Below are 14,289 nucleotides of genomic sequence, written 5' to 3'. Positions count from 1 at the left end.
GATAACTGATGGCAGGTGAACAGCGGGTCACGCTATAAAAGCTGTTTACGCGGTAGTTACACAATCATTACGAAGTTACCAAAGTATTTCTTCGCCATTGAATTTCATGTCGGTGATGTGATAATGAAATTGAATGAACTTCGCCAACTAATGCTGTGAATGTTTTGCGAAATCTAGGATCGGCTGGCGGGGACATACTAAAGCGATGACAGGAACCAACTCACTGACATGGAACCGTTAGTTGAAGAGGAAGAAAGCGCTTCAGTTAGCGAAGGCCGACATTTTGATGTCACCGAAAATGATGAGGAAGTAATGGGCGATTGGGAAGACAACGACTCCGAGAGGTCCCCGTTTATTGAGCAACGCGATGCTAGCGGTTCGGAAGGTACCTCCATTAAACGAAGGATCGGACTTATCCACGCGATTGCCATGATCGTAGGAGGAATTATTGGATCAGGGATTTTTATATCACCACGGTACGTTCTGGGTAACGCCGGTTCCATTGGAGAAACATTGCTGGTGTGGACATTTGGCGGAGTGTTAAGTCTCCTGGGTGCACTATGCTACTGTGAATTAGGAACATTCATCGAAAAATCTGGCGGTGAGTATATTTATTTGAAAATCGCTTATGGTCGCTTCATCGGGTTCTTGTACAGTTGGGTGAATGTTTGGTTCTTGGACCCAGGCTCTCACGCCATTCTAAGCCTCACTTTCGCTGTGTACGCTACACAACCGTTTTTTCCCAGTCGAGGAGCAGCAGCTTGCCACCCACCTTTCGGATTGGTCAAACTTCTGGCAGCTTGTGCAATCTGCATCTTGACAGCCATGAACTGCATAAGCATCCGCTTAGCTGCCCGTGCACAAGTGTTGTTCACCGTCTGCAAACTTCTAGCAATTGCTAGTATTGTCATCGTGGCTTTGATCCGTCTGTTGTCTGGTCATACACTGGCGTTTCATCAGCACGCTTTTGACGGCAGTACTACTAACCCGGGTGCCATAGGGCATGCTTTCTACAGTGCAATGTGGGCGTATGGCGGGTGGAGTGGCCTCAACTTAATAACGGAAGAAATCATCAATCCGAACAAGAACTTCCTACGAGCCTTAATGATATCCGTTCCTCTAGTTACCGCGTGTTACATTTTAATAAACCTGGCGTACTTCAGCGTGTTAACTAAGGAAGAGATTCTCGCTTCCGATGCCGTCGCCTTGACGTTCGCTTCCCGTTTGAGCCCTGTTTTCGGAATGGCCATGCCTCTGATCGTATCTCTGTCTTGTTTTGGTTCCCTTAACATGGGAATCTTTACCAGCGCCAGGGGGATTTTCTCGATCGCCAGAGAAAGACAGCTTCCCTTATCGTTAGCCATGGTCCACAGGAAGACCCAAGCCCCTCTTCCTGCGCTCTTTCTGCGCTCGTCGCTCGCTCTCTTGATGCTCATACCCACAAACATTGAAAACCTGTTGAACTGGTTACTTTTCGTCGAGTGGCTGGTACTCGCAGCTGTCTTCGTGGGCGTGGTTTGGTTGAGGTGGAAAAAGCGCAGTACCCCGAGATCCTTCAAAGTCACTATAATTGTTCCTATTTTCATGGCCGGGGTTTCGCTGTACTTCACGGCCACTCCCTTTCTCTCTGATCCCGTCGAGTCAGTGTTTGGCCTCACAGTTATCCTCGCGGGAATTCCAGCTTATTATGTTTTCATAAAAAAGGACTGGACATCGAAATCAGAACGCTTCAACAGACTTTCCTCCAGAATGTCCTATTATATTCAAGTTATTTTTAATGTCGTTTACGTTAGGTCTACGTTTGGTAGCGAATGAATTGAAGCGTTTAACTAAACCCGAACCTCTCTACAACGGCCACCTTGGAGACAAAGAATTAAAGGCCGTTGTAGCGAGGTGGCCGTTATGGGGAGGTAAGGGTGTAACATGGCACCTGTTTTCTTCGGAGGGTGTAACATTTTTTCATATTTTTAAAATACTTATTGCAAGATCTCAATACGTAACATAATCAAAACATATCAGTACAAAAGAAACCAAAAGGAAAGAGACCAACGGAGCGCGGTACCGATCAAGTCTCGTGAACTTTTACAATTACAATAGGGGTTTTTACGATAACTGCAGAAATTCTCGCGCGCTCATTGGCTAATTTTCATTGTCAAATAGCCTGCGAGCAGGCTCACATTTGGGAGCACACACGCAAGCGGCGAAGAGCAAATTCAAAAGCGAAGCGATCCGGCGGGGAGGAGTCTGATGAGGAGGCACTTTGACAATGTTATGACGAAATTCATGATCAATAACAGGACAGACGCATGAAAAACTGAAGTCAGTTTGTTAAGTTGTAAACACCATTTGTTAGTCGTTGGTGAACTGGCCGTTGTCGAGAGGTTATTTTGGCAGTCGGACGCGTTTTAGTGGCCGCTGCCGCTGAAGAAAGTTGGTCGTTGTAGAGAGAGGTCAAAATACGAGTGAATGTATGGACCGTCCGCCGGGACAAGAAAAAGTGACTGTTGTATTTTCAATGCAATATATATTTGTAATTTAACCAGGGAAGCAACAATGTAAATAATACGTGTATATTTTGTAGAATTTAGCTCTGAAAATGCACTTTAAAAAATGGAATATTTAAATTATGAATGATGAAAAAGAGCACTGTAAAAAGTGAAAAACATTGTTCAGTAAATTCGATTTTAAAAATTATAAATTTTATACCAGTTTTGAAAAGTGTCCTCATTAGTTTCGAGTTGAAACTAAATCAAATGACACTTCTTTCTTAATATTACCATAGAGATAAATTCGCTCGAAGAGCCATTTGTAATTTAAGGATTTTGGACCATACTTTTTTCAAAGTTAAATAAAATAAAAGCCATTTATTAATGCTTTGTGTATACTTTTAATAATGTATATCCACTATTGAGTATTCCGTACGAGCTTGGGCTTTTTTCGGTGGCATCATTTGCAGAGAGGAAATCTTTTGCGTTGCTTTTTCAAAGAAATTACGCAAGAAGTACCTGACACAAATGCTTCTTCATGTTCCTACTGCAGCTCATTTTTTCCTCTTTCACGACATTAAAAGATTCTCCTTTAGTCTTTCTATTTAGTCTTTCTATAAGCGGGTAACTAAGCAGGCCATCTTCACTTGGGTCACTTTCACTGTGAAAATATGACTTATAATCTATCGTGACTGTTCGTACGAATATGAGGTTGCATTCGGCTTAGCAGGGTGCCATGGAGACAAGTATCATGTGTAGTCTGTGTAAATCGCTGGATTTCTTAAATTGCGATCTGTTTTAAGTTATAAAGCTATGTGTGGGCTGCAAACCAGAGCGGTTATCAACTAAGTGTCAAAAAACCGAAACTAAAGTAATCTCTTTGGTCATTCACAAAGAACATAGACAATCCAGCGCACCAATCAAAACACAAAGCGCGGGAAAAAAGTATATGAGCGAGTCGCTATTGGTTTAGCTGATTGGTTTTGTCTTTACTTCTGACTGGATGAGAAAGTGGCGCGAGATTTTTAAACCAATCACAAAAAGTAGTAATTGAAAACCAAAGCATTCGCGAGTTACTTTCCACGCTCAACTGAAAAGCTTTCTAATATGTTAATTAATCAGCATAATGGAACGTCGGCCTTCAATGAGTAAAACAAGTGGAACATAACCGCGCCTGTTTGATGATTTTGCGTCCACGAAAACCGAAGCTGAATCATCTTAGTATACTGTTTAGTTTCAATCGTCCAATTCTTGTGTAAAGGCTTCAGCAAAGGCCTGATGGAGGTAAAGATCCTTGAAAAGTTTCTTTTTAGCTTGAAGTCCTCTTCTAAACGTTGAAGTGTTTTTACCTGAGGAAGAGCAAATGTTGAAACTGTGATCAGAACACTGAGGGGGAACCAGCGTGAGACTAGCAAATCCAAACTCAGCCAGTAACGTGGCTGGCTAGACTGTATGCAGTACAGAAACCTCTATTTTCCAAGAGCAGGTCAAGGCACACAATGTACAACAAGTGTCGCGACATGTCAATCTATTGCATGTGGGCACGTGACAAGGTAAAGTCTGCATACGAGCCAAGTGACCCATCAGGCCAGAGCATATCTCTGGTGTCTGAAGCATGAAGCGACCAGGAGTATTTCTACTCCCCCCCCTGGATGGGATACCCCATCACAGGGTTAACCCCAGCATTAAATTCACCTGTACCCATTTATACACCTGGATGAAGAGAGGCACTGTGAGAGTAAAGTGTCTTGCCTAAGAACACAACAAAATGTCCCCAGCCAGGGCTCAAACCCATACGGCTCAATCCGGAGGCGAGCACACTAACCATGAGGCCAGCGCGCCTCTGTACCAGCACGCCTCTTCACCCGCTATTTTTAATCACTTCACATTGAGTCTGTTGCAACTGGAATAAAGCAAATCAATGAACATCTCAACACTATATCTTACGATCAAGTTTTATAGAGTTCACTGAACATCCATTACTTCTACATGTCAGTTTGTGGTTCTATCCACCATTTGGAACATACAGTATCTGTACAATGAAAATGATCAGAAGTCTAACTGACACCAAATTTCCAGCAAAATTGATTTCTGAAATTTTCATTTTCATTCGGGTCAGTCACTGTAAAATTTGTGTAACATATTCACTTACCCTGAGTAAGAAATTCAACCCCTGATGGCTGTGTTAGTGTGAGTCTGTCATATGTCAATTTTACCACTACATTTTTATCCTGGCTGTCAACATCCTGAAATCAAGTTCATAACATTTGGTTAACACCTCAAATCACAAGGTTAGCTATTATGGCAATTATCCGCACTATTCTCCATGAGTTTCCAAAAATTCCATAAGCAGAATCAGAATCAGAATCTGATTTTGGGTCACGGTACATTGGGGCTACAGCTACATGTAGTACATATAATTGTCCAGTTGTCCATGGTTGCTGCCCTTGAAGATAATAAAAAATTTCCGTGACATTTCTCAGCTTTTGTCAAGCTTGGTCTAATTTCTTAAATTTGTACATTGGTCATAATGAGACAATAATTTTTCCCTGGCTTTAACAAGGAATTTTGAATTTCAGATATTAAATTCCCTGGCCTTGAATTTTGTGCAATAAAATTGTTAAAAAAAGTAAAGTGAGACGTTGACAATTAAACATCATTGTTGAGGCACAGTAAACTAAATGATTGGCATGTTTGACTCCTGTTCAAGAGATTTGTTTTGGCATTGCCAGTGATTATTGTGTGGGAGACATTAAATGCTCACAGCAACTGACTAAGATATAAAAAGTTGTTACGATGGGCTAAAAACATGTTGGGGGGGAGTCACCCCTTAAACTACACCCACCTGCACCTTGCCTGCAAGACTTAATTTGTTACAGTGGAACCTCGATTTAACGAACCTCTACATCACAAAATGCTCTGTATAATGAACGACATTTTTTGCCCCAGTCATAGTAAAATGTATGAAAATAACCTTGATACAACAAAACCTCGTCATAGCGAACATATTTTGCCAGTCCCTTGGCCCTCCGTCATATCAAGGCTCCACTGTACCATACATTAAAATGCTGATTTTAGAAATCCTCTCTTTACCTTTGTTTTCAACTGGATAAAGTCATGTGCAGGACTGCAAGATATTTCCCCCTCCAGTTTCTCTCTGTGTTGCTCTTGACAAAGATGAACCTTAAATCGTATAAAGTCACATTTCTTAAAGTAAACAAAATTCTTTTCATTCTAATACCTCCATAACAGGCTTTTTGCACTAGAGGAGTCAGTAGGTTCCAAGATTCCACATTGGCAACTTAATAATTTGGACTTTAGTTCCAGTTCTTGTCTACACAGTGTTTATTTGGCCTCCAAAATGCCACAAAAATCAAGAGTTCTTTAGATAAAGGAAAGGATTGACTGAGCCTTTGTTCAGGCTGGAATAAAGTGGTCGTAACAACAAGCTGACCAGATGACTGGGTGGCTATAAGGTGGGGTTCCACTGTGTACATCATTTTCGACACCAGGGACTTCTAGGGCGATAAACCTTGAAAGCATTTATTTTGGTTAGGATCCTCCTTGACCCTTAAGGGGTTTTTTACAACGATTAAACGATAAGGATGATGGCTAGATTACAAGTGGGAAAGAATTGCAGCTCTGTTTTTTTCCTTACCTGCTCTCGTCTTGCCACAAATGCATTGAGATGCTCAGAGATGACCATAAAGAATTTCTGAAATGATAAATGTAACTCATCTCAGTCAACAACTTTGAAGGAATATGTCCAAAGTTAACATGAACTTTCTCAGCAGTTAAATAGAAACAAGCTCAGTGCCTCAAACCAAAGGGCAAAATCAAGAAATGTTGAAACATGGCAAACTGTGGACAAGAAAGGGACTTTCATACATGAAGGATCATCACAGTTATGCACAAAACATTAAGTCTTTGCAAAAATAAGGCCTGGCTATTTTTCAGGCATTTTTTTTTTTTGCCTGCAATCAATTATAAGATATATGATATTGCCTGAGACATCCTGAACCTACAATATTCAATAATAAGTGATTATAAGTTACCAATAGAAGTACCTTTATGTCACTGTTCAAGTACTGCTGGCTAATTGTGTCAATGGGAATAAAGTAAGGTAAAGTGTGCTTGTGAATCTGAGAAAAAGAGCACAGATAAACAGAAGAGAAGACAACTAACTCTTAAGTATTGGAGTGCTGGAGATCAACCCAAGTACTCTATTCTGAGCATTGGCCCTAGAAATGAAATGGGGGACCACATCAGGTAAACAAAGATTCTTTGACTTCGCTGGGATTCAAACCCACAACCTCTGGATTAGATCACTGTTACCCTACAAGGCCTAGCAGGAGCAGGTACCAGTAATGCTGATAATTTACTATGGTGGAAAATCATGGCAAGGTAGATATTAAGGGTACTCTAAAGAGCTTTATAATCTCTGTAAGTTCTTTTGAGGTGTTTCGTTTCCAAACTAAGCCTTTTTAGAGGAAAGGGGGGATTACTTTGGAAGGGTAATTGAACAATAGAGAGAGGTTTATCTCCATGATCACAAATCATCTAGCAACCATGAAAAAATATGTCAGTATAGCTTTAATTTTTAACAAAACATTAATATAGAGCATGGTAACTGAAAGCACAGTACATGGTAACTGAAAGCGAGGTAAAGCAATATGATTTTATTTTCATCTTGAACATTGTTTCTTCTTTGTGGAACATCAACTAAGGTGTCTTTGAGCACTTGCCTGTAGATGTTGTACATGTAGTGTTGCAATAATTGACTTACCTTTAAAGTGTTGTCTTTCAATTCCACTTCAACGTAATAAGGTTCATGATATCTAGCTGTTGATCAAAAAAGATGTCTTCATAATCTATTTTTATAACAATGTTTTTTGCACGCTACAACTGACATTGAAATACTTCAGTTCACTGAACCATTAAGGATCAAACAGGATAGTTTTGAACCTGTTGCTGAAAAGAGTTAACTCTTCAAGTCAGGTTAATATGAAAGAACACCAAATGTTTAGTTAACAAATCCATTACAGTTGTTACTTACAGTTAAAAAAGGTTTCACATCTAAAGCAAGTTTGTTTTGTTTCTTGTGATACTACTGAAATACCAGTCAGTCTGTAGGCATCACAAAGATCAACGAGCTGAAAGATAGATATTTAAGAATAATTCAGTCTTCAGAGGTCAGTGTTTAAGGCGGATTCTGGGTTTTCCTTTACTACAGGCAACAAGTATTACTTTTTTCTCGTTTTGAACAACTTTGATTAGTTAGAGTATTGTTATTGATGATTTCTTCCCCAGCCTGCATTCTATTCTTCTACTCCAACTTTATTAAAAGCAATTGAGAGTACAGTGTTAAGGAAGACACCAAGTAACTGGGAAAGTAAATTAAAGCAAAGTCTCTTTGGGGCCTAGTGTCTCAAGAGGTTGATGGTTCAGGGCAGGAAAAAAATTTGAAATCCACTTGCCCAGTGGGCCAGTAAATTTCAGTTTTCACTTGCCCCCACTTAAATATTACTTGCCGATGTGGCAGCCAGAATGGCAATCAGAGGACAAATGCAAACCAAGTATGCTTGGATTCCTAGCAGCCTTAAGTTTTGAAATAACTTCTGACTAGAAATTATCATTTATCAAGCTGACATTTTTAATCAGACTCGCAAGACCAGTGAGGCCAATTTTAATTTCACTCACCGATCAGGCCACTGGACTTCAATTTTCACTTGCCCAAGAGCAAAATTCACTTGGCCTGCGCAATCGGACCTGGGTTTTTTTCTGCCCTTTGGTTAACTAACTCCAGATTCTATAGAATGAAGCAGCTTGACTTGTTGTTACTCCACCCCCCCCCCCCCTTCCTTCCACCCCTTGATGAGATGCTAGTTCACCAAAGGTAACCTCCCAGCACCAGGTTTCTCCAACAAAACCCATGATTTGAAGTCCAACACACCAGTCATTGGGCCAAGACTTTCACAGAGAGAGTACACCCTTTATTACTATAAATGTAACATCATATTATTTAGAAAACAAGCTTCACTTCCAAATGCAGGAGGCAGCATGGCCAACTGGTCAGCGTGTCAGACTCGCAATCCAGCAGTCCCAGGTTCAAGTCCCGCTCTGACCACTACCTGGATTTGTTTCTCAGTAAGCCCCGAGTTCAAATCATTGGCTACACTTGTAAATAGCCAACTGGTTTGCCTCCAGCCAGTTGGGATTCTTAACAATGTTATGCTCAATTCAAATTATTTGTTTCAGTTGTTTGCTCAGCCCTGCTAGCACTTGTGCTATAAACACTGCTGAGGGTAAATAGAGGTTATATTTTTTTTTGCACTGGTCAGTATCTAATTTCTCTTAAAAAGATTGCTGATGAGAGCATGCTTAAGACTGAAATGCTTAAATAGACTATCTGGATTTTTTTTGTACTTTTCCTACCTTTCTCTTATGTAACAATCTTGCAGCTGTTAGGACAGCCTGAGGGAAAAAAATTGAAACTGCTGATAAAGTAACCAGTTTCACTGATAATAATCATTATAATTGCTTTTTACCCTGTAATAAGTAAATTAAAACTACACAATAAAATGCTAAATTTGTAAATGTCCTGATCATTAATTTCATTGTTACTAGAACCATCATCACTGATCACTACAACAACATTGCCATCATTATGTTATTATTATTATTACTTCACAGGACTTTTTCATGATAGTAACCCATGTCCACTAACACATAAGCCTGGTCCACACTAGCAACATAACGACATAACAACATCGTAGTTCGTATAGTGTGATCATCCGGGTGAGTGTAGTTCTGAAAAGAACTGTTGTTGGTGACTGACGTTTCGACAACCTGAGCGGAAGTCATCTTCAGAGTCAAGTGAATAGTGTTTGTCAGTCGATGATCTTATAAGTCTGGTCCGTTGAACGTGATTGCTCAGTATAGCCATGATGGTATTGGCTGAAAGACTTGTGTAAAGTTTGTCATCAGTCATTGGTGGACTCACCCGGACGATCACACTATATGAACTACTGATACTCGTGGGTTCAAACCATTTACTGTATAACAACATCGTCTCGAACGACATAAAAAGGATGTTATCTTGACGTAAAAAGGATGTTATGTTTGTAGTGTGAACATGTAGACACAATGACATATTTAGCAACATAATAGCACGAACATAACAACATAAAGATAGTACTGATCTTTTCCTTATGTCGTTATGTCGATGTCGTTATGTCGTTAGTGTGAACCAGGCTTTACTCTTTATGTGTACCTGTTTAGAAGTATCTGTATACTTCCTTCTTGATGACTGACCTGTAAGTGCAATTAAATGAATTTAGAAAAGAGCCCAAAGAATACATGCATGCTAATTGGTTTTAAATTGTGTTTCTGTTAAATGATTAGATTATGAGCTCAAGATTTCTGTCGCATGATAGTTGACGAGGGCGCAACCAGAGTCAACTATTACGCATGGAAATTGAGAGCGAATAATCCAATAATAATAATTATTTGTTTTAGTATAAATCTACTAGTCATCCAGAACTTTATTTTAATCCCCTTCCTGGGCACCCAACAGATTGTTTCGCTACTTAATCAGTTCGGAAGGCGTTTAATCCCCTCTGATTTTCTTAAGAGAATTGTCACCTCGAACTTTAGTGATATGAGAAATTTAATGTCTGTTGTTTTCGGATTGTCAAAGATGTTGTTTTGGCTACCGAAAAAAGGTTAGCTATCATTTTCGGAAAGACGATAAGACCTTCAGGAAATGGACAAAAAAGCCCTAATAAATTCAAGAATACTCAAGTTCCCCTAGAATAACCAAACAGATAAAAAAATTTTAGCGCAACCTAAAATTAACCAACAGAGCTATAAAAGTACTCCAGATAGCCTAAAACAACAAACAGTTGTTGAGTGCCCCTGCCCCTTCACAGACACCTCCAAAATGTAAAGAAGCGACGGTCATTTTGTTCACATTTGCACACTTCTGCACTGTTCACTATCTCCAACAGAATAGATAGTGAGTAGCATAGCTAATCAGAGTACAGCATTCATGATAGAACCCTAGTAGATTTATACTAAAACTCAATAGAAACAGAGAACTAACACGAGCTGTTGACGTAATGATGACGCTAGCAAAGAGAACTTACATTTTGATGATCAAAGTAAACAAGTTGTTTTCTCTTTTTGGTACATGTTTTCTACAATGTATTTCTTAAATAATATGTACAGTACAGTAGAAATAAAATACTTGTTTCATACATTTTTTTAGAACTAAACAAGATAGGTCAATTATAGGGCTGTTGTTAAGGACCATAACCCATAAAACCTGCTATGACTGAGTATGCTTGATGGGCCCTTGATGTTACAGGCCAAGGCTGAGGTCTTAGAAAAATTACGAGGAGCCAAAAGGTTCCTAACCATGAAGCCCTGGGTGCCCAGCACTTAGCTTCTATGAAAAAAGTATGTTTTTCCATTTTCCCAAAGGTAAAAGTTGGTTGCCTGTGGCACCCGGGCAATGCTTAGTTTTAGAGCACAGTCCTGTTTACAGGTGAAATTGTCCTGCCTTTTGTCAATTCACCCACAAAGTTACAAGTTTGCTATGGATTTCAAAATCAAGGCAACACAAGACTCAGAACTAAACCATGAATTACAGTGCTTTTTCAATACCAGTATTTTGTGTAACAGAAACTGTTAATAATGGTGTCATTGTTCAACCAGTGAAGTTGTTTTCCTTAGCTTTCAATAGCATGCTAAGATAAAGTGCAAACCAATTAGGCAAATTTCAACATATTTCAGTTCTCCGAAAAACTTGGCTTCAAGGCTTAGGGAAATACTTATACACCAAAGGATACACAGTGAGGTTAAAGGATGAAAAAATAATACTTCTTTCGTTTTATTTCTCAAAGCTCTGGAGCCAAATTAGACTTTTAACATACAAAACTTGGTCTATTGTGTGCTGCTTTGCTGTTCCTAAGTTCATGCAGGTAGGTGTGCACAAGCAGAATGTTATTTGACGACAATGTCATGAAACATAGCACTATGCACAAGTAGAGAAATTGTAGGCAATGATGTGTAGATAACATTAGTAGTGATCTTTTAACCAATCATAAAGCAATCACAAAGATGAAATAATACACTCAACAGTGCATTAAGTTTGTACAGAATATCAAACCTACCCATTTTGAAATACTCTTGCAAAATTTCATGAGGACCATGCTTAAGTCTTTCACGGAGTTTATCTCTCCTTTCTCTCAGTTGTTCCACTGAATTTTTTGTAAAAAAAAACAAAACATAAGACTGTTAGAAATCATATTAATTAAGGTACCTACATGGACATATTTTGCAGGCATTAGTTGTGCATTTGTTTTAAAACTTTTAAACATAGCAACAAATAGCTCTTGTCTTCCATCAGAGAAATAAGTTTATTTTCCAAGCTCCCTTACTGAATGCTCCAGAAACTAGATTCTAGAGCTAGTAGGTTCCCATGTATAGGCTTTGTTTACAAGATAAAGAGTATTCATTTGATACTAAATTGATTTAGTTTGGCAATCTTCACATCTGAATTTATACCTGCATTTCTTACCTTTAGTTTTCAAGTCAACAAGTTCAGCGTTCTCTTGTTTGGCATCTTCGTATTCAGCATTGCGTCTAGAACATCATTGAATCAAGGACATATGCTATCTGTCAGCCTTTGCAAAGCGGCTAAGGCGAGGTTAAATTTTTCGTTGAATTAACGTCATATCTACACAACAAACTTTACTGTCATTAAGAATTTCTTCTACTTGTTTGTTTCGCTAAATTTTTATACCTGTCAGCTCTTTCTTGCAGTCTTTGAAGGTCATACAATGCACCTTCTTGTTCGAGTGACATCTTGGTCGCCATGTTTCTTCTCCAATTTCGTCCCCAGACCAGCTCGATTAGTCATAATTTCGCGCGTTTTTCTGAACTCTGCCCCAGACTTCACCATCCATCTATCACAATCATCGGTTCTTATTTTGGCTCTCTGAGGTGTGCTCGAATGTTTAAACCGACGCTATTCAGTAAATATTATTAGTACAGTCGAACCTCGATTATCCGGATTTCTCGATTATCCGGACTTTTTCTCCAGTCCCAATTTTGTCATGAATATTTATTAGTCATGATCAAGATCCGTAGCAATATTCTTTTTAAAACTATAGCATTGAAAAGTGCAATCAAAAGCGAGTTTGTTTTGCTTTTAAAGAGCAAAAGCAGCGCACGCACATGTCGTAACTAATGAAGAACACTCGAATGAGTTCTGATTTTCGTTCTGATTGGCTCAGAGTTGAGTGGTTCAAGATGTACAGTAGACCATATTGTTTTCCAAGCGATTTGTAAAAGTGTTTTTTCATGATTAAGGTGGTATGGTACCCTCAATATGGACCAAAAAGTTTGTTTAAATATGGTGAAGAAAGATCAATTGTGTGCTATTGCACTCAAGAAGAGAAATTGAATTTCTAGAGTTTTACTCAAAATGGTTGCTATGGAAACCAGCCACAGCCTTTTGAAGTAGTGTTTTATAGTATTGACGCCAACACTTCCTGTTCTTTTACAAAACAAGAATTGACTGTCAAATAAGCATATCATGTAAGTTTCTATTTTGTTCTGTGCAAAGAACCTAAGTTTTGACAGTTAACTCTTATTTTCAGTGCTTTTTACAGCTTTATTTGGAAATAACCTTATTTTTTACCGCACCCAGTGGACAAATCATCTCATGTCACGTGACAGATCTTAAAATGTTACGATTTTTTTGGTTTATATCATCGCGACACTATTGGTCTTTGATCAGCCGAAGTTTCGGGAATTCTACTTAAAAACCTTGCAAAGCAGAAATGTTGGTGTGAAGTCAGTCGGTACAAAAGTAAACTTTTGAGAAAAATGCACTTTAAGTTTCTTACACGAAGTATTAAGCATTTAACGAGCCACAAATAGCGGGGAAGGGGGGTGCAGATTGGATCTCGGGGGAGGGGTACAATGGTTGTTCTATTTTGTAAAAAGTTACCGCAGTTGTGGGAAATATTCCTTTTCATAAGGGAAATGAATGAGCCTGTGATGGCAATTTGAGGCAAAGCCTTTCACAAATAATTATACCAATCGAGTTGTGCATGTCTTAAAAGTTTTTTTCTAAATAGTTTCGTTCATATAAGTTAAAAATAATCTATATTTTTGGTCACGTTCTTATAGTAAACAGTCGTTGCTATGGCCGTTGCTACGTGAAAAAACTTATACCACTGTGTACTTTCCTTAAATTTCACACTCATCTGGAAGGAAATTCGGCAAGATCGTTTCAAAATGTTTTTGACAAGTCCTCAAGGGTCTTAAGTCTTGTATTTCCAAGAAATTGAATTTTTCATGAACATCGCCATATTTTAGGGTACCATACCCCCTTAAATGTGCTTTATTTAAACAGTTTTATTCTTCATTAATATTCATATATCCGGACTATGTCGTCTAGTCCCAACGAGTCCGGATAATCAAGGTTCAACTGTATTACGTAAATCAAGAAAATATTGTTAACTATCAAACACTCTATATTTCATTTTTTTACTTCATTTTTTTTTTCAAATTAGTCTGTCGGTATTTTCCATTTAAATGAGAAATCTGCGATTACTTGTAAACATCATTATGTGCATCAGAACACATTTTTGTCAATTTTCAAAGTTTGCTGTCAGTGTTAAAAACACTATATATCTCAATATTTCTTCATTTTTTATGATTTCAGTGGTCTTTTTTAATATCTGTAAATAGTTACATTTCTTGCATATTTTAATCTTCTTCACTTTGT

General features: G+C 38.6%; 1 protein-coding gene and 1 pseudogene across 1 annotated transcript; one reads left to right on the top strand and one right to left on the bottom strand.

Moving 5' to 3' along the window:
• The first annotated feature begins 61 nt into the window (after nt 1–61).
• On the top strand, nt 62–2,938 carry LOC145463024 (Y+L amino acid transporter 2 pseudogene; annotated as a pseudogene).
• Nucleotides 2,939–13,891, bottom strand: LOC145463025 (centromere protein O-like). The gene is made up of 12 exons (XM_081446722.1): nt 12,295–13,891; nt 12,070–12,134; nt 11,663–11,749; nt 9,760–9,800; nt 8,922–8,960; nt 7,543–7,639; nt 7,273–7,328; nt 6,554–6,628; nt 6,145–6,201; nt 5,580–5,669; nt 4,639–4,732; nt 2,939–3,835 (listed from the first exon to the last, which is right to left on the bottom strand). The coding sequence occupies exons 1-12, from the start codon at nt 12,366–12,368 to the stop codon at nt 3,723–3,725; spliced, it is 888 nt and encodes a 295-aa protein (XP_081302848.1). The 5' UTR covers nt 12,369–13,891; the 3' UTR covers nt 2,939–3,722.
• Nucleotides 13,892–14,289: the final 398 nt, after the last annotated feature.

This window comes from Orbicella franksi, chromosome 12 (assembly GCF_964199315.1).
Source record: "Orbicella franksi chromosome 12, jaOrbFran1.1, whole genome shotgun sequence".
Classification (NCBI taxonomy): Eukaryota; Metazoa; Cnidaria; class Anthozoa; order Scleractinia; family Merulinidae; genus Orbicella; species Orbicella franksi.
Note: the sequence above shows the minus strand (reverse complement) of the source record. Positions and strands in the feature narration are given on the sequence as shown.

Bases quoted from the DNA above. Each gene is read 5' to 3' on its own strand.
- LOC145463025 (XM_081446722.1), bottom strand. From the start codon at position 12,368: ATGGCGACCAAGATGTCACTCGAACAAGAAGGTGCATTGTATGACCTT. The intron at 12,135-12,294 runs GTATAAAAATTT...ATGATGTTCTAG, and splicing joins CTGCAAGAAAGAGCTGACAG to ACGCAATGCTGAATACGAAG. The intron at 5,670-6,144 runs GTAAGGAAAAAA...ATACGATTTAAG, and splicing joins TTGTGGCAAGACGAGAGCAG to GTTCATCTTTGTCAAGAGCA.